Here is a 23170-nt window from a genome sequence, read left to right as displayed (position 1 = left end):
CAAGGTTCAATTTTTGTACAGAGGGTTGAAATTTGACCAAAATCTGAAAATATCAGAAAAAAATAAAAGACAAAAAAAAAATCAGAAAAAAAAAGAGTCAAGCAACCCCCTATATGCCCAGCCTTTAGCAGAAACCCTTGCCCTTTCACCTTGGCATTGGCTGGCGGTAGCACACCAGCTCAGCCCAATTCACGCGACGTTGTAGCAAAACACAGTTGAGTTGAAACAAGTTGCTCCCTCTCTAGCTCTCAGCTCAAAGTTCAAGACAATGGATAGGAAAATGCCAACTGACTACTGCATAGAATTTAGTACTCACGCGAGAAAATTGGGAAGTGCAGCAAATGACGCCTTTTCCTCCAATTTCAACCACCGCCCGTATCCGTAGCGACGTTTACGGAGTGGCTGGCTGCTCCCTCTGTGCCGTTCGCGCGGGTGCCCCGCGCCGCCCGATGCCTCGCCGAGAGTGGGCATGGGCATGGCGCTGCTCAGCTCTGCCACAGTGATGCGTGAGCGAGCTGCTGGTGGCGAGACCGGTGCGGTGCGGATACGGCAAAGATGAAATCATGCGAACAAATATCCAACATTTCACCAAACATGTGCAAAATTAAATTCCCTCGAAGATGAAATTAGTTGAAGGAACCCTGAATACACCTTCATACATGATAAAATTGATATTTTTACGGAGATTTACTGACAAAACAACAGCTAAAACTTAGCTGGGCCGAGTTAGCCCACCGCGCGAAATGAACGTGAACCTATGGGGATCGCGAACCGCGATAAAAACGTCTGAAATTTCATTTTTACGTCGTTGTATCCCCCAAAAGTTGGCAAATATTCTTTACAGAAACTACTGAGCACAATTCCATAAAAGTTACGGTTAAAAAAGACGTCACAAAGACAAAATAACCTCAAACACAGACAAGCGCTCACGATCACTATCGATACCAACGGGTGGGACAACTCGGCCCACCCTCGACGGGTGGGACGAGTTGTCCCGTGGTCCGAGTTAGCCCGGATCCTGTTGTATATATCCTGAAGATTACAGCATACGGGTACAAAACGTTCACGTGTGGATCTCCATTCTGCATTCTGCGTTATCTATCGGTTAGGTCTTATACGCAGAGAGACCGAATAAGTTGTTACATAGGACAGGAGTTTATTGCCGTAAATGGTCTTGCTTCATAGTATTACTTGGACACTGAAATAGCAATGTGTGAAAACACCCACTACGAACGCGTGTTTGAAGGAGACGCACTGGCGAAGAACTATGCCCTGTACAGACCTGGCATTCCGGATCGCGTGACAGATACGGTACTGCAGTTAGCCGACGTCAAGGTAATACATATACCTATGTAGCCTACGGTACTTAATTCACTGTGTTAAAAAAAACAACAACAACAACAAAACCGATCAACAAATCTGGTGTTTCATAATGATCGTATCGACATACAAGGTGACGTGACTCTCAGTCTCTACAGTGATATAGAACTTGCGTGATATACATGTAGTTGAATATATGCCTTTTATCTATATGCTATATCTGTTATGAGTTGGTAAATGCGTTTACACTGGCCCTCGCCTTGTATTGTTGATTGTGTGCCTCTGTGTAGGAACATTCCTCGTTTATTTTGAATATGAAATACTTATGTAGTAAAGAAATGAATATTAAACAAAGTTTGAACAAGGGCAGGGCCAGTGATGGCGGATGTTCATTTCTGAATCAAAGGATACTGAAGAGTGTGCCTCCCCCTTTTTTTTAAAGATGTAATGATAATATAACTGGTGCTATATAATCACTACTGCATTAAGAGTCTCTTATATTATGATATATTATATATATCATAATCTTATTATATTACTTTATGAGAGTTTCTCTAGTATAATTATTGATAAGCATGATGATAATGACGTAATGAAAATAATGATGATGGTAATAATGATAATGAATATGTCCATTATTTTGATTGCTTTCGTGCGTTGGTGCCACCCGGTACATTGTAGGCCTACTATAGCGGAGTAGCTGTTTCGCAATTTTCGTATGCGCAGTGTAATGCAGAAATATTTTCTATGTTTTATCAAGTATTTTCCAATGTGATTCATTAATATCCCTCGTCCAGTTGAAGGGAAGCCACCCCACCCTGGTGGTGGACGTTGGATGCGGCTCCGGTCAGTTCACCCGGAGTCTGGCCAGACATTTCGACCGAGTACTAGGCTGTGACGTCAGTCAGGCACAGATTGACGAGGCCAAGAGACAGAATCAGCAAAGTCACGTGGATTATTGGTCAGTGTCTCACATTTGCTCTTTTCCCTTCTTATTTCAAAGTTTTGGGCCATGTAACAACAAAAAAGAGAAACTTTTACAGTTTGCATAGACTTAACCCGAGTTAAAGAACTGCAGCTGTATAGAAAGAACAAATAAGTTACGAGCAGATGACCGGTTCTTCTTTGTGTGTGAAAATTGCAACATGGCGAATCGTGTAATCAGCGAAGCGTATGATGAAGGTGTGCCTTTACCTATACCTTCAGTAGGTTTGTTTTTTTTTTTGTGCGGAAGAAAGAAATGTGTACAGGTATATTGTATACATATCTCGCAGTTATGCGAATCCTGCCTGCAACGGAAACGGAAACGAGTTAAAATGATATTGCGGAAATGCTATAAAGTATAATAAGCAATCCTGCTTTCAGACATTTCGATTTGACATGATACTAGTTGTATGACTTTTGATTTGCACGGCAGAAAATTTTAATGGCATTTCCATTGGTAATCAAAACTATATTGTGGCTACTTCTTTAAGCATAAAAAATGTGATGCCTTGTTTTTGTTTTCATTTAAAAAAAAACCTATGATTTCGATTACATACAGCGTATATAGAAATCATTATCTCATTTAACGACACTTTTTTTTCACTACAAACATCAACTACTGTTCTGCTACTACTATACTGCCACTACCATAGTAAGGCAAAATGATTATGAGTAATGAAATAACAATGCTGTTTATGATGCTTATTATTGTGTTCATTGTCCTCATCATCGCCATCACCATCACCAACTTTTCTCTGTTGATGACGATGATCACAAATGACGTTACAGTCAGATAGAGGTAGAACGAGCGATATTTTCCCCCTTCACAATATCACCGTCATCATCATGGTAAACTATGTGGGAGTAATCACAAGCAGGCCCGTGATAATTTTACTATTTTTTTCCTCTTACAACTGTCTGTAAAGCGTCTCCCCTGCAGAAACTCTGCCCGTTGAGTATAACTCCGTAGATTTGATCACCGCGTCCTCGGCAGCACACTGGTTCGAATACCCCGCCTTCTTCCAGGAGGTCGATCGCGTCCTCAGGCCCGGAGGATGCGTGGTTGTCTTGGCAACAGTACGCAAGACAATACATCATCATGATGCGGCGACGGAGGAGCGCCTTGTCGAGTGCAAAGATAAATACGTGAGCAAGATATACCCTTGACACAGCACCAGTGACTGATCGACTGAATTCTTTGTAAATTTCACGGGGCTCTTTTTAACTTACCTATCCATGCCATCCCAAATGCTCGAGCAAGCTTGTCCGATGTAGCCACTATCGACCGACTAAAACCTGGGGGAAAATAAACAAACCAAAAACGGAATCTTGAATAATTTTGTCGTTTTGTAAAATTACTGAATTCAGGAATCATTTTCTTCAAATGTGTTCAGCCACCTATGCTTCCCATAAGATATTGTCTTGATAAACGGTCATTGCGTTATTCTAATACAGTATATAACTGTCAATCTTTTATATGTCTATATTTTTCTTTCAAGATACACACCAGTGCAATCCATACATTTGCATATCAGAGACACAACTGCTTATTTGGTATTGCCCCTTCCGCTCAAGCTTTACGTTTGTGTTAAATAGACTTTCTCTTGAACCTAGCAAACATTACAGCTTAGGTAGATTGCCAGGTCACGCTATAGTCAAATGAGATGAGTTTTAGCAAGGTAGGGCAATAAATGATGATATTTTCACAACGATGCCTTTGTCGTCGTGACAATGTTTTAATGATTACATGATTACAATAATTATACGGGCATATAGCTTTTTATAAGTAATTTCTCTTCTCTTACTTATCATTTCTGTCTGAAAGATCAAAATCAGTAAAATGTCTGCGAGTTAAGAAATAATTACATTCCGATGTAATTGCTTGTGATCATGGTGATGTTGAAAAGAAATGGAAATTTTGTTCAGAAGAGTAAGCTTTTTTTCAGTAGTGTCTTCGTTTTGATTCTCGTCTAACCGATATGACTAACCTCAACATTATGTCGCCTTAACTTCAGATGAAAGTGCTGAATGAATATCGGGTGATACCACGGGACTCTTTCGTCAAGTTTTATGAAGATCTGAACTTTCCATCATACGAAATGAAAAGGTAATACATTTTTATTTTGTTCTTTACCAGGCTCATACTAAACGCATAATCGACATAAAGCACTTTTGGGACAAACTTAGGGCGGATTTTGTTTGCCTGTAAAAGACCTGATATTCAAATAAAAAGTCAATGTTTTCGGTCTTTTCGGGTAAAATACCTCGAACAAACATGCATTTAGAAATATAATTTCTGTTACTTTGCCGCCTCAAAACCGAGGTGACCACTTTCGAGGATTCCACCGAAGTTATCTTACTGATATATATATACATACATCTGTTACACTTTATAGATTACCTTATATAGGACCTGAACAAAGGGACGTGTTCTTTAAGTGTACTTCTCCCCTTCGGCTAATAATAGTCTTCGTGTTTTCTCATACCCTCTTTCGGTCTCTACACAATCATTCTATTGACCCTTTAGGGACGCAATAGGAGAAGATCTGAACTTTACTGCCAGTGACTACGTCAACTACATCAAAACGGTTTCCTTCTCCCTGAAGTACAGAGAAAAACATCCGGAAAGCAATCTATTTGATGAGTTTCGAGACAGGTGAGAAACATATCATCCAATGTGTCGAGAAAGGTCACGTTTTCAAACAATTGTGAATAGATACAAACTACTCCGTTCAATTCCCGAATACAGATCAACTCTACCGTATCATTATTATTTGGGTTGTTTATAGTTTGTTGCTTTTTAAGTACTTGTTTCTATGCTTCCTTTCCTTTTGAAAAATTCCATTTGAAAAATAAATGAATAAATGAATGAGTGAATAGTTGAAAAATTGAATTTGAGTATAAATCCCAACTACATTTATACTGTTACATTTTTATTTGTGTGTTGCTTATTGTTTTGTAATTGTTCTTTTGCTTTCTTTTATGATCATCATCTTGACTAATGAGAGTAACTCCCTGAACTCTAACTGTTGTAGTTCTGAGAAGGAAAAGAACCGTGCGTGGTTTGATGTCCCCCGTGTTGAATAGGTCGTATATTCCATCCATAATCATAACATTACGTAAACTTTAGCCAATTTTTGGTTGGTTTTTGTTTGTGTGTGTGTTAGTTTGTCATTTTGTTGTTTGTTTTCGTTATCTGAGATTCGTTTTGTTTATTGTTATTTCTGGGGAGTTGATGTTTTTGTGGGGTTTTTTTTGGTTGTTTTTATTTGCTTGGGGGCGGGGGTTAGAGTATTCATTATCATGGTTGATATTTCAACTCGTAAATATTTGGTATCATGTGAGAATCATGCGTAGTTCATTTGGCATGTTTTTTCATTTCCCTTTCCACTCCAGTCTACATAGCATCTTGGTTTCTGGAGAAGAAAAGAGTAAAGATGACAGCTCGCTTAGCTTCCGGCTCACATGGTGGTATGACGTCATTATGGCAAGGAAACCAGAGACGAAATCGTGACCGCCTCCTTGGCATCCATAATTAGGGTGGTGATGGCGATGGCAGACTAAAAGCTTGTAGACATTTCACGTATGCGCGGGAAATACAACGATAGCAGTAAACATGGTAAAGAGTTCATTGCTTTAGGAAAGTGCGTTGTAGAAAAGAGCACGTGGTTGTGTCAGGCGTAGATTGACGAAGCCAAGAAACAGAGTCAACAAAGTCACGTGGACTATTAAATGTTAGTATCTCACCTTCTTCCACATTATGATTATCAACAAGTGAGATTCACAGTTTACAAAGACTTCAAAGTTAGAAGAACTGAGCTGCAGAAGGAGCAATTCGAGATATACTATATAACACAGCTGATGCAAATGTTTGTTAAGGGTATATTGCCACTGTTGTAGGATGAACTCAAGAGATACAGTCATGAGGAAATTCATTCTCTCACTCAATCATTCCTGTTTTATTTTCATTTCCAAACAATACACATGGATGATACAAACGTCAAAATGATGGTATATTCTTGTAACATAATATGTCACATGATCAGCAGAAATACATTTTGTTTCATTAAGGACTTGATGGAAATGAAAATAATCCGTTATATTTCTCTACCGTTTACGCATCCGTTTTATTTCTCTACCCCCGTTAGGTAAAGGTTCCCCTGACGTCATAATGCCGATACTCCACTGTCGATTTGTTCATAAAAGTGCAAGGATATCAATTTCAGCTGCAAACGAGAATAATGCTAGCTTTAAGTCCAATGATCAACCACAGTCACACAATTTTGTGCGGTGTATTTGGCTCCGGCTTTGTGTAAAGTGAAATTACAAAGGAAACTGTTTACTGCATCAGACACTTCCAATTCTTGTCTCCCACATGAGTTTGAGTGCACTTTTCATGAAGAAAATAAAGAAGAATCTTTATATACAAAATGTTTTATGTTTATGTTTAAGTATCATAAAGGTATTCTCCCAATTTTGTTTCATGATATGTCTAAATGTAATTTGTGTTTTCATGATTATTCTACGAGGGAAAGATATAGCCTGAGAATGCCATTAGCCCGTTTAACAGTTAGAACCCATTCAATTCGTGTTACAGGTGTAAATGAATGGAATTCAATTAGTCCAGATCTCAAGTCTAGCACTACACTTTCTCTCTTCAGAACATTATTCAAACAACATACTTTTAAGAAACTGTTATCCGTAACTGAGTAGACTGCTTGCTACCAAATTTCTTCTACTCTTCACTTTTTGATCCTGACATTGCTACTGAATGAGTGTGTTGGGTGTGCGCTGCATGTGTGTGTGATAAGAATGTGGTGTGTATGCATAGTGTAGGGCTGATAAGTTGTGTGTGTGTGTGTGTGTGTGTGTGTGTGTGTGTGTATTTTTCTTCATTTTTATTTTTGCACAATATGCTATTTAGCAACTGTATTTTGTATAATTTTGTTTTGTTCCCCAACAACAAACACCAGATGCTTCAAAGGGGTCTCGGCATCAATTTCCATAATATGTGCATGTATGTTTATACACATTGCTTTTGTTTTTATTGTGTACATAATGTACTTTTGAGTTATTTTGTGCCGAATAAATTGAATTGAATTGAATTGAATGTTGCCAGTAATGTGCCCTGTATACTCTTGTGCACTTGTTACTAGTATACAAAGATTAATGAACATGTATGGGAGAGGGGGAGGGAGGGTGGGGAGAGAGAGAGAGAGAGTGAGAGAGAGAGCTCAACTTGTTAGTATAAAGTTACAAGTAGAGAACACACGAGAATGTACTTTACACAGTGTCGATATGCAGCTGTAGACTGTGACTTCACTTGAATATCTCAAATATCTGGAGAGTGCTGTTTTCCTCAACTTCATTTCCAGCGGATGTGAACATAACGAAGGGTTTAACGAAAATGAGAAAGTTACGCATTGTAGACAGATCTCTAAATTTCACAAAAATGCATCCAGAGAGTCTTTTTTCATAGTTTTAGCTGGATTGAAGTGGAAGAGTATTTCAGGCAAGGAAAGAGGAATCATGTGTACATGACATTAACATTTTCCAATTCACTCGCCTGATAAAGCAGGAAAAAGCATACGTAACTACACTGTAATTCAATTCAGTTCAATCCATTTATTTTCATTCTTCGTTTTCCAACAAAACATAACACAGAATAAATCAGGATTATATCATAAATACAATTTACGCAGTCGACTTTCGATATTCAAATTGATCTCGCACAATCAGTTAATTACCTATTACCGTTACACTTCACACCCAAAATTAGCCCTTGTTTCTTGGTTGTTCGATTTACTTATATGATTTTCTTCTAGACGTTGCACAGTCAAACACTAATTAATGTGCCGTTTCCTCAAACCCTGTACTGAAGTTAAAATCTTAGTTGAGGCGGCGCACATTATCATGATACACTGTAATTAAAGTATAAGGTTCATCTTAAGTGTTTGAATTGTGTTACAGGTCACCTATGTCAAAACGGTAACTATACGCAGGTTGATCATAATAGACAAGGACATCCCGACTCGCTAGTGAAAAAAGGTGTGCCGGTAATCACTGAGCTGACTATGCGGTGAAGGATTTACACCATGTTCACGTTCGACTTGACCAATTCATGCGGAACGGAAGAAATATAAGGTTTTCAGAACAGAAGCATTTTTAACAGTCGGAAGCACATGATTCAAATGAGATGGGTTGATCTATTGATCTTGCTCGTGAATCTTCAGTATGCCTAAAAGTCGTCTATTTAAACTAGAACGACGAGTATACTATACCTGCATCAAGAATTGTAATACACCTTATACGAGACTGAAGTTGGTAGGGTTATCTAGGTGCTGAATTAGCGACTAAAGTCGAATGTGAGAACTGATATCATGACGTCATTGTCTCATCTTATTTGCATATTTGGTTGCGGCCAATGTCTCTTTCTCTTTTATGAAATTTCATGTAAAAGTGCAATAGCTTCATTTTGTCCAATTTTATTTGAAAACACTTAAAATATTTCACTCCAAACTTCCCCGTCATGTTTGTTAGTTTACTCTATTCACCTAAATCCATTTCCCCGAGTCAACATACATGCTATCGTTCTGCATGTAGACCGGGGGCCCAGAGCATTTATTCAGCTGAAAAGGGTCACGCTTTTTGATGGTCTCATCATGTAAGGATGTGGCCAAGGGTCAATAAAATGAATTGCTGGCAAGTCACATCCTGTACCGTAAGCCTAGGGACCACAAAAAGGGACCCCGAAAAATGGATTTATTCAGCCGAAGGGGGTCACGGACAAAAGTTGGTGGATATTGTTCCTTTGGGTGTACTTATCATGAAAACAGCAATGCCAGCTATTTTATCCTGTACGGGGCCCCAGACAGTAGCCCCAAAGGCCCCCACAATTAATATGGTGTTATTCAGCTGAAAAGGGTCACGGCTAATTTCTTTTGCAATGGAAGTAGTTCCCATCAGAGATATCCAAAACACCAATGCCAGCTATTTCATCCTGTACGGGGCCCTAGACAGTAGCCCCAAAGGGCCCCACCCCCCATAGGCCTACGTATAAACACACACAAACATTGATTTTATTCAATTAAAAAGAGTCACGGCTAATTTCTTTTGCAATGGAAGGAGTACCAATCAGAGATATCCAAAACACCAATGCCAGCTATTTTATCCTGCACGGGGCCCCAGACAGTAGCCCCAAATTGCCCCACCCCCCATAAGCCCTACGTACAAACACACACACACACACATTGACTTTATTCAGCTGATAAGAGTAACGGCTAATTTCATTTGCAATGGAAGTAGTACCCATCAGAGACATACAAAACATCAAAGCCAGTTATTTTGTCCTGTGTGGGGCCCCAGACAGTGGCCCCAAAGTGCCCCCCCCCCAACACACATACTCACACAATAGTTTCATTCAGCTGAAAAAGGGTCACGGCTAATTTCTTTTGCAATGGAATTAGTACCCATCAGAGAAATCCAAAATACCAAAGTCAGTTATTTTATCCTGCATGGGGCCTCAGACAGTAGCCCCAGACAGTAGCCCAAAATTTCCCCCTTACCCCCTCCCCCTTCCCCCCCCCCCCCCCCCCCCCCCCCACACACACACACATTGATTTTATTCAGCTGAAAAGGGTCACGGCTACTTGCTTTTGCAATCGGAAGTAGTACTTATCAGAGATATCCAAAGCACTAAAGCCAGTTATTTCATCCTGTACGGGGCCCCAGACAGTAGCCCCAAAGTGACCCCTACACACACACACACACACACACACATATATATTGGCTTCATTCAGCCGAAAAGGGTCACGGCTAATTTCTTTTGCAATGGAAGTAGTATCCATCGGATATCAAAATACCAAAGTCAGATATCTTATCCTGCACGGGGTCCCGTACAGTAGCTCCAAAGTGTTTTGCTTTATTCTCTTTATTGTTTGCATCTCTTCTTCTTGAATATGCGCTCCTTCGTCTTCATTTTCGCGACAGCGACAACGCGTCCTCCTCATCATCATCAGTTTTGCTGTTCTGGCAAACATTTTCCAGCGTATCGGCTACGTTCGATTTTAGAGCGGCGAGAGCGGAAGACGTGCATAATGGAAAGCGTAGGAACAGCGTAGCTAACGCGGCCAACAGCGTTATCGAAGCAGGAATGAAGCGTCGTAGGAACAGGCCTTGATTTTATACGAGAGTAGAGAACTTAGTGAGAGCGTCTTTAAAGCGGAAAGGTCGTGCTTTGATCAAGAAAGCGGCGTAGCAGCGGGACCATGTCGTCGGTGTCTAGTTTAGACTATATTTCCCGTTCTTGTGCCGCTGTTACTACGGTCAGAAAAACCTGGAATTGTTACGCTCATCCCGCGGTATTTACACTGTCACTGCTCTCTCCCCGTTTGAGCTACGATTCAAAATAGGTCAATCTTGATGGGGAGATGAGGAAGAAATTTTGAACCAGTTCAACATTTCTTCCCGATCTGTAAAATTGCCAGATCCAACCCCATCACCCAAACGCTGCTGTTACGATGCTCCCGGTCCCCGTACACTTTTGCCGCTCTCTCCCGATCTGACAGATTGAATAGATCGGGATGCAGATCTTGATAGTGGAATTACATGTACATGTGGGCAGGGGCGGATCCAGGAATTCTGTAAAGGGGGGCGTGACTAAATATTTCTGGTGCCACTTCCGGGTTTCATTTCATTGTTTTTCTTTTTATTTCTATTGTTTTTTTACGAAAAATAAAAGGGGGGGCGTGCGCCGGTTGCGCCCCCCTCTGGATCCGCCACTGATGTGGGGACACTTTAGGAACACTCCGTGGGGCCCCGTACAGCTATATAACTGGTTTCGGTGTTTTTGATACCTCCTTGAGTACTACTTCCATTACAAAAGAAATTATAGCAATGATTCTTTTCACTTAGAATAAAATAATACGGGAGCACTTTCCAGCTACTGGCTGGGGGCCCCTTAACTGGATGGGTTTGTGTTTTACGTATCTCAGCTGTTAATTCCACTGCCAAGGAAAATAGGCATACATGACTGTTTTCACCTAAAAACAATTAATTCATGTGGGGTGGGAATACCTTGGGGCTATACCTGTCAAGGGCCCTGCATCCGGGCCAATATCGCACCTCTTTTAATCGAATTCTTTAATGTTGAATTAAATTTAGCAAAAATTTCGCCTAGATGACATGGTAGTTCAATGTCATATTAATCTCTTCATTCAAATTTATTTTGAAACATTCACATTACCTCTAACCTTATTCTAAATAATACTTTTTCAACTGAAATCCATATATAAGACAAGTACCATTCCACCATCTGTTCATTCATAAATTCATAATGATATAGTCACGTGATTACATGCTGCGCTCGTTCATTCAAATTGATTTCTGGCCATCTAATTTAACATGTTCTGCAGTCGATTTAACAGATATGTTCATGCTTGGCCTTTTTCCTTATTTTCTTTCGTCGTAGTTATTGTTTTGTAAGCATCATAGAATTTCATGTTTTCGTATTCGTTTAAGAGACTTTGACACCATTTTTTTAACGTGCTTTTTGAATCCAAAGAAGTAAGAAGCCACAAATTATCTGGCCGTTACGAGCGCTTTATTACGAGCGGTCGGCCAGTACAAGAAGTCAAGGTTATGATCCTCATATGTTTTTTTAAAATAATTCTTTCTATGTCTTCTAGAGATATACGTCTGTATATATTGTGCTGTCATGACTATAAAAAATGAAGTTAAGCTGCATTACTGGTACACGTATAGGCCTATAATGACATGTATATGAAAGAGAAGGAGCGTTACCAGTCTGGTTACAGAACAACCAAATCCAGTTATACTAGATAAGAAATATGATACTTTTACTGCTTTATAACAGTAATTTATAGATGAAACGAAAACACACATAGAAAGACATGTTAAAAAGATCTGAAACAAAGAAATAGCATGATTTGAATTTGAATGAACACGTTTGGAATTTGACTGTCTTTCGCGAAGTTTAATGACTGAAATACCCTTTTCGGTAAGTCAAGGCGAATTTGAATGAACGTAGGGTACCAGCCAATTTGAATACCCATTTTACGAATTCGAACCTTCTATCAAAATTAATGAACCAACAAAAGTGCGAAATTGGCTGGGAAAACCTAACTGGCTTTGATGTTTTGGGTATCTATGATGTAAACTAAGGCCTACTTCGATTGTAAAAGAAAAACAACTATGACTCTTTTCAGCTAAATGATGTCATAATAATTATGTGGGGGAGGGGCACTTTATGGCTACTGTAACCTGGGCCCAGTACAAGATGAAATGACTGGTTTTCGTAATATGGCCATCTTGGTTGTGCACTATACAGAAGTATGCTTCCTTTGCAAATTTCTTGGGTGTTTTGCTACTGTAACCTATGGGACCCCGTATACAGGATAAGATGACTTGCTTTATAGTGTTTGTGATATCTCTGTTCAGTAGGCCCTGATATTAACGTTACAAAAGAATTTGTAAGACCATTTTCAACTGATTCACAGTACATGTATAATGGATGGGACACTGTGGAGCTACTGTCTAGGGCTCTGTGCAGGATGAAATAACTAGCCTCGGTGTGTTGAATATCTCTGATAGGTACTTCTTCCAGTGCAAAAGAAATTACCCGTGTTTGGGGCTATACTGTGCGGGGCCCCATACAGGATAAAATAACTGGCTTTGGTATTTTGGATATCTCTGATGGGTACTACTTCCATTGCAAAAGAAATTAGCCGTGACCCTTTTCAGCTGAATGAAACTAATGTGTGTGTGTGTGTGTGTGTGTGTGTGTGTGTGTGTGTATGTGGAGAGGGGGTGGGGCACTTTGGGGCTACTGTCTGTCTAGGGCCCCGTTCAGGATACAATAACTGGCTTTGGTGCTTTGGATATCTCTGATGGGTATACTTCCATTGCAAAAGAAATTACCTGTCACCCATTTTGGCTGAATGAAACTAATGTGTGTGTGTGTGTGTGTGTGTGTGTGTGTGTGTGTGTGTGTGTTTGTGTGTGTGTGTGTGTGTGTGTGTGTGTGTGTGTGTGTGTGTGTGTGTGTGTTGGGGGGGGGTGTACTTCGGGGCTACTGTCTGGGACCATACCTGGCTGTAGTGTTTTGGATATCTCTGATGAGTAAGTATGCCTACTACTTCCAATTGCAAAAGAAAGTAGTCATGACCCTTTTCAGCTGAACAAAATCAATGTGTGTGTGTGGGGGGGGGGAGCAATTTGGGGCTACTGACTGGGGCCCCGTGCACTTCAGGATAAAATAGCTGGCTTTGGTATTTTGGATATCTCTGATGGGTACTACTTCCATTGCAAAAGAAATTAGCCGTGACTCTTTTCAGCTGAATGAAACTAGTGTGTGTGTGTGTGTGTGTGTGTGTTGGGGGGGGGGGGAGCTCCTTTGGGGCTACTGTCCGGGGCCCCGTACTGGATAACATAGCTGACTTTGGTGTTTTTTATATCTCTGATGGGTACTCCTTCCATTGCAAATGAAATTAGCCGTGACTCTTCTCAGCTGCACGAATGAAATCAATGTTTGTGTGTGTTTGTACGTATGGCCTATGGGGGGGGGGGGGGGTGGGGGGGGTGGGGTGGGGCACTTTGGGGCTACTGTCTGGGGCCCCGTACAGGATGAAATAGCTGGTATTGGTGTTTTGAATATCTCTGATGGGAACTACTTCAATTGCAAAAGAAATTAGCCGTGACTCTTTTCAACTGAATAAAATCAATGTTTGTGTGTGTTTGTACGTAGGCCTATGGGGGGGGTGGGGCCCTTTGGGGCTACTGTCTAGGGCCCCGTACAGGATAAAATAGCTGGCATTGGTGTTTTGGATATCTCTGATGGGAACTACTTCCATTGCAAAAGAAATTAGCCGTGACCCTTTTCAGCTGAATAACACCATATTTGTGGGGCCCTTTGGGGCTACTGTCTGGGGCCCCGTACAGGATAAAATAGCTGGCATTGCTGTTTTCATGATAAGTACACCCAAAGGAACAATATCCACCAACTTTTGTCCGTGACCCCCTTCGGCTGAATAAATCCATTTTTCGGGGTCCCTTTTTGTGGTCCCTAGGCTTACGGTACAGGATGTGACTTGCCAGCAATGCATTTTATTGACCCTTGGACACATCCCTATATGATGAGACCATTAAAAAGTGTGACCCTTTTCAGCTGAATAAATCTTCTGGGCCCCCGGTCTAATGCAGTTAAACTGCCCCGTAATATTGAACTTTGATACAAATCCGTGTGGTCATTGACCTAAACGAAACAGCTACACTGTAGAATACATGTACATTGACCGCAACACAGACATCTATAAATGCAAAACTAGGACGCTGCATCTGTGTGAATAGGCCTGTACATCCATCACGTGAAGACGGAATAAATTAATACCCTGGAGCTACATCTTTAGTAGCTACATCTTTAGTAGCTCCATGTAGGTACAATGACACGGGCACAGCGAGTGGAAACGTTTATATGAAATCGTACCGTAAGACATGGACGAACGTCAAGATCATTCATATATTTATACTCAGTAAATAAGTGCTTAAAGGTCGTCGTGCTCAACTGACATGAATTTTCCTACATGCAGATGTCAGCAGCTGAAGTGGGTAATAACGTCGAGACATGCAGCACATAATTATGCAGGTATACTGTATAGATCCTGAAGATTGCGTACGGAAAAATCGTTCACGTGTGGATCCCCATGCAGTCTGCTGATCTATCGGCTACTATTAATATAGCGAGGTCTTGTAGAGAGACCGATTAAAGCTGTAATTCAGGACAGGTGTTTATTGGCGGGAACTATCTTGCTTCATATGATGTGCTTTCATGGACACTGCAAGAGCAATGTGTGAGAACACCAACTACGAACGTGTGTTTGAAGGCGACGCACTGGCGAAGAACTATGCCCTGTACAGACCTGGAATTCCAGATGGCGTGACAGATACGGTACCACAGTTAGCCGACGTAAAGGTATCGTACCTATCATAGCCTACTTAATTCACTGTGTTGAGAAAACTGATCGACAAATCTGTTATCTCATAGTCATAATGTTCGTATTGGCCTCCAGGGTAACGTGACTCTAGTGATACATGTAGCATTTGCGCGATGGATGCACGTAGGTTGAAGGTACCTTATTAATATGCTGTATGAGGTGGTCATGCGACTAGCTGCCATGTATTGTTGATTGTGTGTCTGTGCGTAGGAACATTCCACGTTTAATTTGAAGTATGAAATAATTATTCAATAGGTTACGAACATGAATATCAAAAATCATTAACAGGGGCAGGACCTTGATGGCGGATGTGTATACTATTCCAGAAATAAAGAATGATGAATAGAATGCGCCTTTTCTATACGCTTTTAAAATGTAATGATGATGTTATGACTGGTGCTATTTACGAACATTAGTGACCATGATGATAATGATATGCATTGTTTTGATAATGATATTATGATAATTAATGCAATAATAATGATGACAATAATGATAATGATATGATACAGAAGTTTATACCTCCATTATTCTGATTGCTTTAGTATAATGTGCGTGCTACTATTCCCTAGCAGGGGAGTAGCTTTTACGAAATTTTCATGACCTGCCAACGTTACATACAGTATATCATATTAATGTTATACGGATTTTCATTGATTCAATATCCATCAAGTTGGACGGCACCCGCCCCACCCTCGTGGTGGACGTTGGATGCGGCTCCGGTCAGTTCACCCGGAGTCTGGCCAGACATTTCGACCGAGTACTAGGTTGTGACGTCAGTCAGGCACAGATTAACGAGGCCAAGAGACAGAATCGGCAAAGTAACGTGGATTATTGGTTAGTATCTCACGTTCCCTCTTTCTTTCAAAGTCTCGGACCACATATAAATTATCAAAAAAAGAGCGTTTAACAATTTGCTAAGGGTGGGATTTCACGGAGCACGCGAACGATTTGCGAAGGACGCGAATGACAAAATCCAACATTCGGAAAAGTTTTTTCTCCGAATGTTTTCCGACAATGAAGCCGAAAACTATTCTTGCGCAATTTGTGCGAAGTTTCCACGACGTATGTGCGAATGTCGTGTGTATCATTGCTAAAGTACAGCATGTTACGTACACGAAGAACACGCGACGGAAATGCGAACAACGAAAAATTTTCAATAATTATGGGAGAAAATGTACCCAAGGAGAGGTGGAAGCTGTCTTGAGTTGAATTTTTTTCTTTCCTCTATTTCTCCTTTCTTTTTCTCTCATTTCTCTATCGTGTGCTTGCCTACATTCTTTTTCTTAATACCTATCTCCACTATAGTAAGGAGCATTTGATTTTTTTTTTCAGTTCCTCCGACACATAATCTCTATAGTTCAAATGAAATTTTACATAGTTAAGATATATTCTAAGTGTATTCTGCGATTTTTTTGTATATCAAACATCTCTTTATCTTTGCTAGTCTTTAATTTCTTTTGTTACTATAGTTGTTAATAATTCTTTGATGTTTAGATGTATTCTACAATTTTTATCTGCAGAAAACGTATAAGTCATGCATCACCCAAACGTGCGCTAAACGTTCGCGAGAATGTCTCAAAAGGTACGCGAACCGTTTGCGATTACGTCGTAAAATGATCGGAAAAACTTCGCAGATTTCGCGTAACATACGCGAGACATTCTCCAAAGTTTCGGAGTCTGTTTGGGGTTTCACGAACATTTTGCGAACATCGCGCGTGTCTTGCGAAGGTCTTGCGCATATGACGAAGCTTTCAAGACAATTTCGAGAACAATTCACGAGCAAATCACGACCAAGTGTGCGGAAAAGGTTCGCAAAAAATTTCAAACTTTTTTGAAATTCTCGCCGAAGTAAAAACGACATTCGCGAACAACTGACGACGCTTCCGAACGCTCACGACCGTTTGGCGAACTTTTGCAGACTAAAATACGAATGCTGGATTTTGCCATTCGCGTCCTTCGCAAATCGTTCGCGTGCTCCGTGAAATCCCACCCTAAGATTTCAAACTTAGAAGAATTGCAGCTGCAGAAGGAACAATTAAGTTATGAGCAGATCATCTGTTTCTTGCCGTTCTGTTCGTCAAAGTTTAAGTTTTTTTTTTTGTTTTTTGTTTTTTGTTTTTTGTTTTTTGTTTTTAATGAAAATTGTAGCTTGGCGAATCCACGTATTCACCAAAGCAGGAGAATGAAGTGTGCAAGTAAACATGATCTCACAGTTATGCGGACCCTGCCTGCAACAACAACTGACACGATTTAAATTAACAATACTGCGGAAATCCATTGAAGTAAGCAAGAATCCTGCTTTCAGACAATAATGGTAAGCTGGTATAGTTTGCTCAACAGAAATGCTAATGGCACTGATAGTTAAAACTTATTGTGCTATTTCTATAAGCAAAGAAAATGCGGCGATTGCGACGCCTTGATATCTGTTTTCGCTAAAAACAATTGCGATTTCGATTATGTAGAAATCATTGTATCTGATTTAATGACTCCTTCGTTATTCCACTACAAACAATAACTACTACTGCTACTGCGATGCTAAACTTCCGCTACCATCAATAGGCAAAATGATTATTAGAATGAAATAACAATGATATTTATGAAGCTCATCGTCATTGAGTACATGGCCGCATGGTAACCACCATCACCAATTTTTCTCTGATGTGTATGATTACAAATGACATTACTGTCAAATAGGACGAGCAGAAGCTTTTGTTCTCACCAATGTCACCGTCACCACGATTGTCTTCTGAACTAAATGGGAGTAATCACAAGCTGAACCGTGATATCTTTCTCTCTCCGTACGGTTGTGTGTAGCGTCTCCCCAGCAGAAGCTCTGCCCGTCGAAGACAGCACCGTAGATGTGATCACCGCGTCCTCGGCAGCCCACTGGTTCGAATACCCCACCTTCTTCCAGGAGGTCGATCGCGTCCTCAGGCCCGGAGGATGCGTGGTTGTCTTGGCAACAGTGCGCAAGACATTACATCATCAGGATGCGGCGACGGAGGAGCGCCTTTTCGAGTGCAAAGATAAATACGTGAGCAAGATATACCCTTGACACAACTCCAGTAACTGATCGACTAAATTATTTGTAAAATTCACCCGGGGCTTTTTTCTTTACGTTCGAAAAATTTCCAACGCCGTCCCAAATGCTCGGGCAAGTTTGCCCAATGTAGTTACTATCGACCAACTACAATGATCGTGCTTTGCTCAAGCTTATACGTTTGTGTTGAATAGACTGTCTCTCGAGCCTATAGTAAACATAGCTTAAGTAGATCGCCAGGTCATGTTAGTCAAATGACACGAGTTTTAGCAAGGCGAAGCAAAAAATACACGCGTAATTTTCACAACGATGCATTAGTTGTGATGATAATATTACTAATGATATTCATGATTACAACAACGATACAGGCATAATGTTGTGTAGCTATTTGTAAGTAATCCTTCTTTTTTCACATCATTTCAGCATGTACAGTCGAAACGATCACAGTAAAATGTTAGCGGGTTATTTTTGAATAATGATATTAGGACGCAATTGCTTATGATGTTGGGAAAAAAGCGCTGAGAAGAGTATGCTTCTTTCATTATCTACATTTTGATTTTCGTCTTAAGGCCCCGTCACACTACAGCGAATGCCCAACGAATTCGAAAATGTGAAGACAGTTTGCATGTCTGACGTTCTTTGAATTCATTAGCTATTCGTGGAGATTCGCAGAGATACGCTGGAGATTTTGGACATGCTTAAAAAAAATCGGTCCCAGCGTATCTCTGCGAATCCCTACGAATAGCTAATGATTACAAAGAACGCCAAGCATGTTAGTAACTATTCTAGTATTAGCAATAGCTGTGAACATATCTTCAAATTTTCAAATTTTTTGGTCATTCGTTGGTCATTCGTTGGGCATTCGTTGGGCATTCGCTGTAGTGTGACGGGGCCTTTACTGATAGTGTATGAATGACCTTAGCCCGTGCATCTATGTTGTTCGTGTATTGTGTCATCTTAACTTCAGATGAAAGCGTTGAATGAATATCGTCTGATACCACGGGACACTCTCGTCAAGTTTTATGAGGATCTGAGATTTCCTTCATACGAAATGAAAAGGTATACAGTTCTTGTCCTTTACCAGGCTCATACCAAAAACTGCCAAACGCATAATTGACATAAAACACCTTTGGGGAAAACAAGGGCGGCTTTCCTATATGTAAAATAATTTCCAGTCTATAGTCATTTTTTTAAAATGCCTCCGCCAGGAAGTGTCGCCGGAGGCATTATGGTTTTGGGTTGTCCGGCCGTCCGTCCGGCCGTCCGTAGCCATCCAAATAAAACTTGGCATATATGTATGAGTGAACGACGTTCAGTAGATATGCTCAAGGTCAAAGTCAAATTCGTAAAATTTAACGATTCCCCCATATCTCTGCAATGCCTGAAGCCTGATTTTCTTGAAACTTGGTGTATGCATGTATCAACAAATAGAGATTCTCTAAGGACAGTTCGGGCCATAAGGTCAATCCTCAAGTGAAAAATCATTTTGTCATCAATCTCGGAAATGGCTCAAGGAATCTTCATGGAACATACTTTAGTAGTACATTATATGCATGTACTGTCTGTCAATGTTTCCTCTTTGGACTTCCAGGGTCGTGGGATCAAAGTTCAAGGTCAAATTCTGAAGATTTCACTATTTCCTCCATGTCAAAGCAATGCCTGAAGGTATCTCCTTGAAACTTAGTGTATAGGCCTAAATGTACTACCAGATAAAGATTCTTTGAGATAGTTTTGGACCATTAGGTAAAAGGTAAAAGGTCGAGTGAAAATGTTATAATCCAACTACTTAGCACTGAAATGACACTTTTTCTGCATACCTTGGAGATTACTCAATGCATAAACTTTATAACAGTAGGGAATTGCCGCACGATGATTCTATAAGGAAAGATTCTGGCGATGTGGTAAAAGGTCAAGGGTATATATTCAAATGTCACAATTCTCCCATATTGGGAAAATACCTTAAAGTATTGCCATGATAATGGAGACGAGCAAGTTAGTGATTATTTTGAAGATTTGTGGGCGATGGCGGTCAAACGGCAAGTTTCAAAGGTCAAGTAAATTGCTCAAATCCCCGAATACCTGTTCTCTTAAACAGTTTAGCCATCCATCCAAATGAAACCTATAGTTCAAGGAAAGCAAACACTCCAACATATTTTTGACAAACATGTCATTAATTTTTGCCAGTTATTTGAAACTGTCGTCCCACATTGTCAAGGCATACTTTAGACCTTTTGGGAGAAGTATGCATTACGGTGGAGGCATACCAGTTGCCATAGCGACATTTCTAGTCTTAGGGTAAAAACTTTAACAATCATATCTTTGTTCTTATAGTTCAAATGATTGTATTTCCACATAAAGTAATACATGGCAATATACATAACGCTTACATGAGTACATAATATTTTAAGGAACTTTAAATATAATAAAGGGGGTAACATCTGTTCCTTACTTTCCGGTTTTTGAGGAGTAGAAGAACGTTATCTTATTGACTGGTTTAAGTTCACATTAAAAAGAAAATGATATTTCACCCGATCGATTGCCTTAATGTAAACAAAGGAACCTGCTCTTTCTGTGTGCTTTTCCCCTTCTGCTAATTTTGTTGTTTTCCATATTCTCTTTCGGTCCCTACACAATCATTCAATAATCCCTTTAGGGACGCAATAGGAGAAGATCTGAACTTTACAGCCAGTGACTACGTGAACTTCATGAAAACAGTTTCTTACTCCCTAAAGTACAGAGAAAAGCACCCTGAAAGCAAGCTATTTGAGGAGTTGAAAGACAGGTGAGAAACATCCTTTCATCTAATGTGTCATTAAAGGTCACATTTCCAATCATTGTATATACAATTTAATTGGCTCAAATCCAATTACAGATCAACTGTGCTATCATATTTCGGTTGTTTATAGTTTATTGTCTTCATAGTACTGTACTTGTTTCTTTGCGTCCTTTCCATTTGTAACGAATAATTCCAGTTGAAATAAAACGAATAAAATAATGAGTGAATAGTTGAAATTTGAATTTGCATAAATCCCAACAGCAATTAAATTGTATGATTACATTTCTTTATTTGTTCAATGCTTATTGTTTGTAGTTGTTCCTTTCCTTTCTTTTATAACCGTCACCTTTTACTAATGACGTTAACGCTCTGAATCTTAAATGTTGAATTAGTTCTTAAACGGAAATAAACCATGCATGGTTTGATATGCCTTGTGTTGAATATGTATATTCCATCCACTATCATAACATTATGCCAACTCTAGCCATTTGGGTTTTGTGTGTGTGTGTGTGTGTGTGTGTGTGCGAGTGTGTAATTTTGTTGTTTGTCTTCTTTAACTGGGATTCGTTTTGTTTATTCTTTGTTTCTGAATATTTTTCGATGGTTTTTGTTTGGGTTTTTTTTTTTTTGCGGGGAGGGGGGGGGGAGGGTTGTTGTATTCATCAACATGTTCTAATATTTCAACTCGTAAATATTTGGTATCCTGTGAGAACCTTATATAATTTTTGTATGTAATTCTTTTGCCATGATGTTTTTCCATTTTGCTTTCCATTCCAGTCTGCATAGCATCTTGGTTTCAGGAGAAGAAAGGAGTAAAGACGACAGCTCGCCTAGCTTCCGGCTGACATGGTGGTATGACGTCATCATAGCAAGGAAACCAGAGACGAAATCGTGACCGCCTCCTTGGCATCCATAATTAGGGTGTTAATGGCGATGGCAGACTAAAAGCTTGTAGACAATGTGGTGTCGATAGCAGTAAAGAGTTCATTGCTTGAAGAAAAGTGCGTTTCATTCCCCCCCCCACCCCCCCCCCCAATCGTTCTGCCGTCCCGTTAGGTGAGGGATGTATTTTGCTTCTTTTTTTTTTTCTTCCGGGTTCATCCGGTTGTCGTGTCGTGCTGTATCTCTGCATGGAGTTCATCGTTGTGGCGGTGACCTTTTTCTTCCATATCACTTCCGTAAAATATTGCTCGCATCTAAAGCTAAAATCTTTAATGAGCCGGTCACGTTCAGGACAAAATCGGATGACTGAGTCAAAGTTTGTCGAGCCGTGAATTTATGACATTCAGATCATCGTCATTGCCTTGAATTTTACCCAGATGCATTTTCTCTTCTTTTTACACTATTCAGCGTTTTATATCTTACACATATATAGAGTGGTATCGGATATCGGTTTTGTTTTATTTCGCTTTTCTTTGCTTCGCTTTCATTTTAAATAGCAATTTTGGGGATTTCTAACAGAAAAGGTCTCATTCCAGTCTGCAAAGCAAACAATTGATGAAATGATGAATCATATCCATGAAGTCATGATAGCAGTGTTTAATTTTTCTTGAAGGCGTAGACACCTAAACTTTCATGTACATTGTATCAATACGACTTTGATAGTCTAATTATGTCCTCAATGTAAATTATGTATACCTTGTCATCTTCTATTCCCAGATATCAGCTGCCAAAAGGAGAGAAAAAAAATAAAAAGTATGCGTTCATTGTTATCAAAGTTTTATTTGATATTTAGAGTTATATTTGATATGTTTATACCGAATTCTCGGTGGATTTAATATCAACCCATGAATATTAAACATCAGTGTAAACTGTTGCGATTTCACGTATTTGCTCCGCGAAGAAATGAAGAAACAAACTGGTAATGCATTTTTGGCTAATAAGCATAACTTTACTCGACTCAAATTTTCGGCGTCCCACGCCTTCTTCAGACTTCAGGAGTTTTCGTCAGGACTTCTGAAGAAGGCGTGGGCGTTCGAGTCGAATAAACTCATGCATTACCCAGTTTGTTTCTTCAAACGTAAGTATCAAACACAT

The 23170-nt window shown here is 39.9% G+C and overlaps 2 protein-coding genes across 2 annotated transcripts; both read left to right on the top strand.

Annotated features, from left to right (window-relative positions):
• The first annotated feature begins 1085 nt into the window (after positions 1-1085).
• On the top strand, positions 1086-22028 carry LOC139744296 (putative methyltransferase DDB_G0268948). Its single transcript, XM_071654743.1, has 6 exons — positions 1086-1335; positions 2118-2281; positions 18132-18351; positions 19325-19416; positions 21011-21139; positions 21911-22028. The coding sequence occupies exons 1-6, from the start codon at positions 1210-1212 to the stop codon at positions 22026-22028; spliced, it is 849 nt and encodes a 282-aa protein (XP_071510844.1). The 5' UTR covers positions 1086-1209.
• Positions 2466-6510, top strand: LOC139744290 (putative methyltransferase DDB_G0268948). Its single transcript, XM_071654736.1, has 5 exons — positions 2466-2502; positions 3245-3450; positions 4320-4411; positions 4832-4960; positions 5701-6510. Exons 1-5 carry the CDS (start codon positions 2466-2468, stop codon positions 5816-5818), a joined length of 582 nt encoding a protein of 193 aa, XP_071510837.1. The 3' UTR covers positions 5819-6510.
• Positions 22029-23170: the final 1142 nt, after the last annotated feature.

Source organism: Diadema antillarum, unplaced genomic scaffold (assembly GCF_040938485.1).
Source record: "Diadema antillarum isolate AM-2024a unplaced genomic scaffold, OU_Dant_1.0 seq00001155_RagTag, whole genome shotgun sequence".
In the NCBI taxonomy this organism is placed as follows: Eukaryota; Metazoa; Echinodermata; class Echinoidea; order Diadematoida; family Diadematidae; genus Diadema; species Diadema antillarum.
This window is presented reverse-complemented; position numbering and strand designations above follow the sequence as displayed.

Coding starts and splice junctions, on each gene's coding strand:
- LOC139744296 (XM_071654743.1), top strand. CDS start 1,210: ATGTGTGAAAACACCCACTACGAACGCGTGTTTGAAGGAGACGCACTG. Junction 2,282..18,131: donor CAAAGTCACGTGGATTATTG/GTCAGTGTCTCA, acceptor GGTTGTGTGTAG/CGTCTCCCCAGCAGAAGCTC. Junction 19,417..21,010: donor CCTTCATACGAAATGAAAAG/GTATACAGTTCT, acceptor TAATCCCTTTAG/GGACGCAATAGGAGAAGATC.
- LOC139744290 (XM_071654736.1), top strand. CDS start 2,466: ATGGCGAATCGTGTAATCAGCGAAGCGTATGATGAAG. Junction 2,503..3,244: donor CAGCGAAGCGTATGATGAAG/GTGTGCCTTTAC, acceptor TCTCCCCTGCAG/AAACTCTGCCCGTTGAGTAT. Junction 4,412..4,831: donor CCATCATACGAAATGAAAAG/GTAATACATTTT, acceptor TTGACCCTTTAG/GGACGCAATAGGAGAAGATC.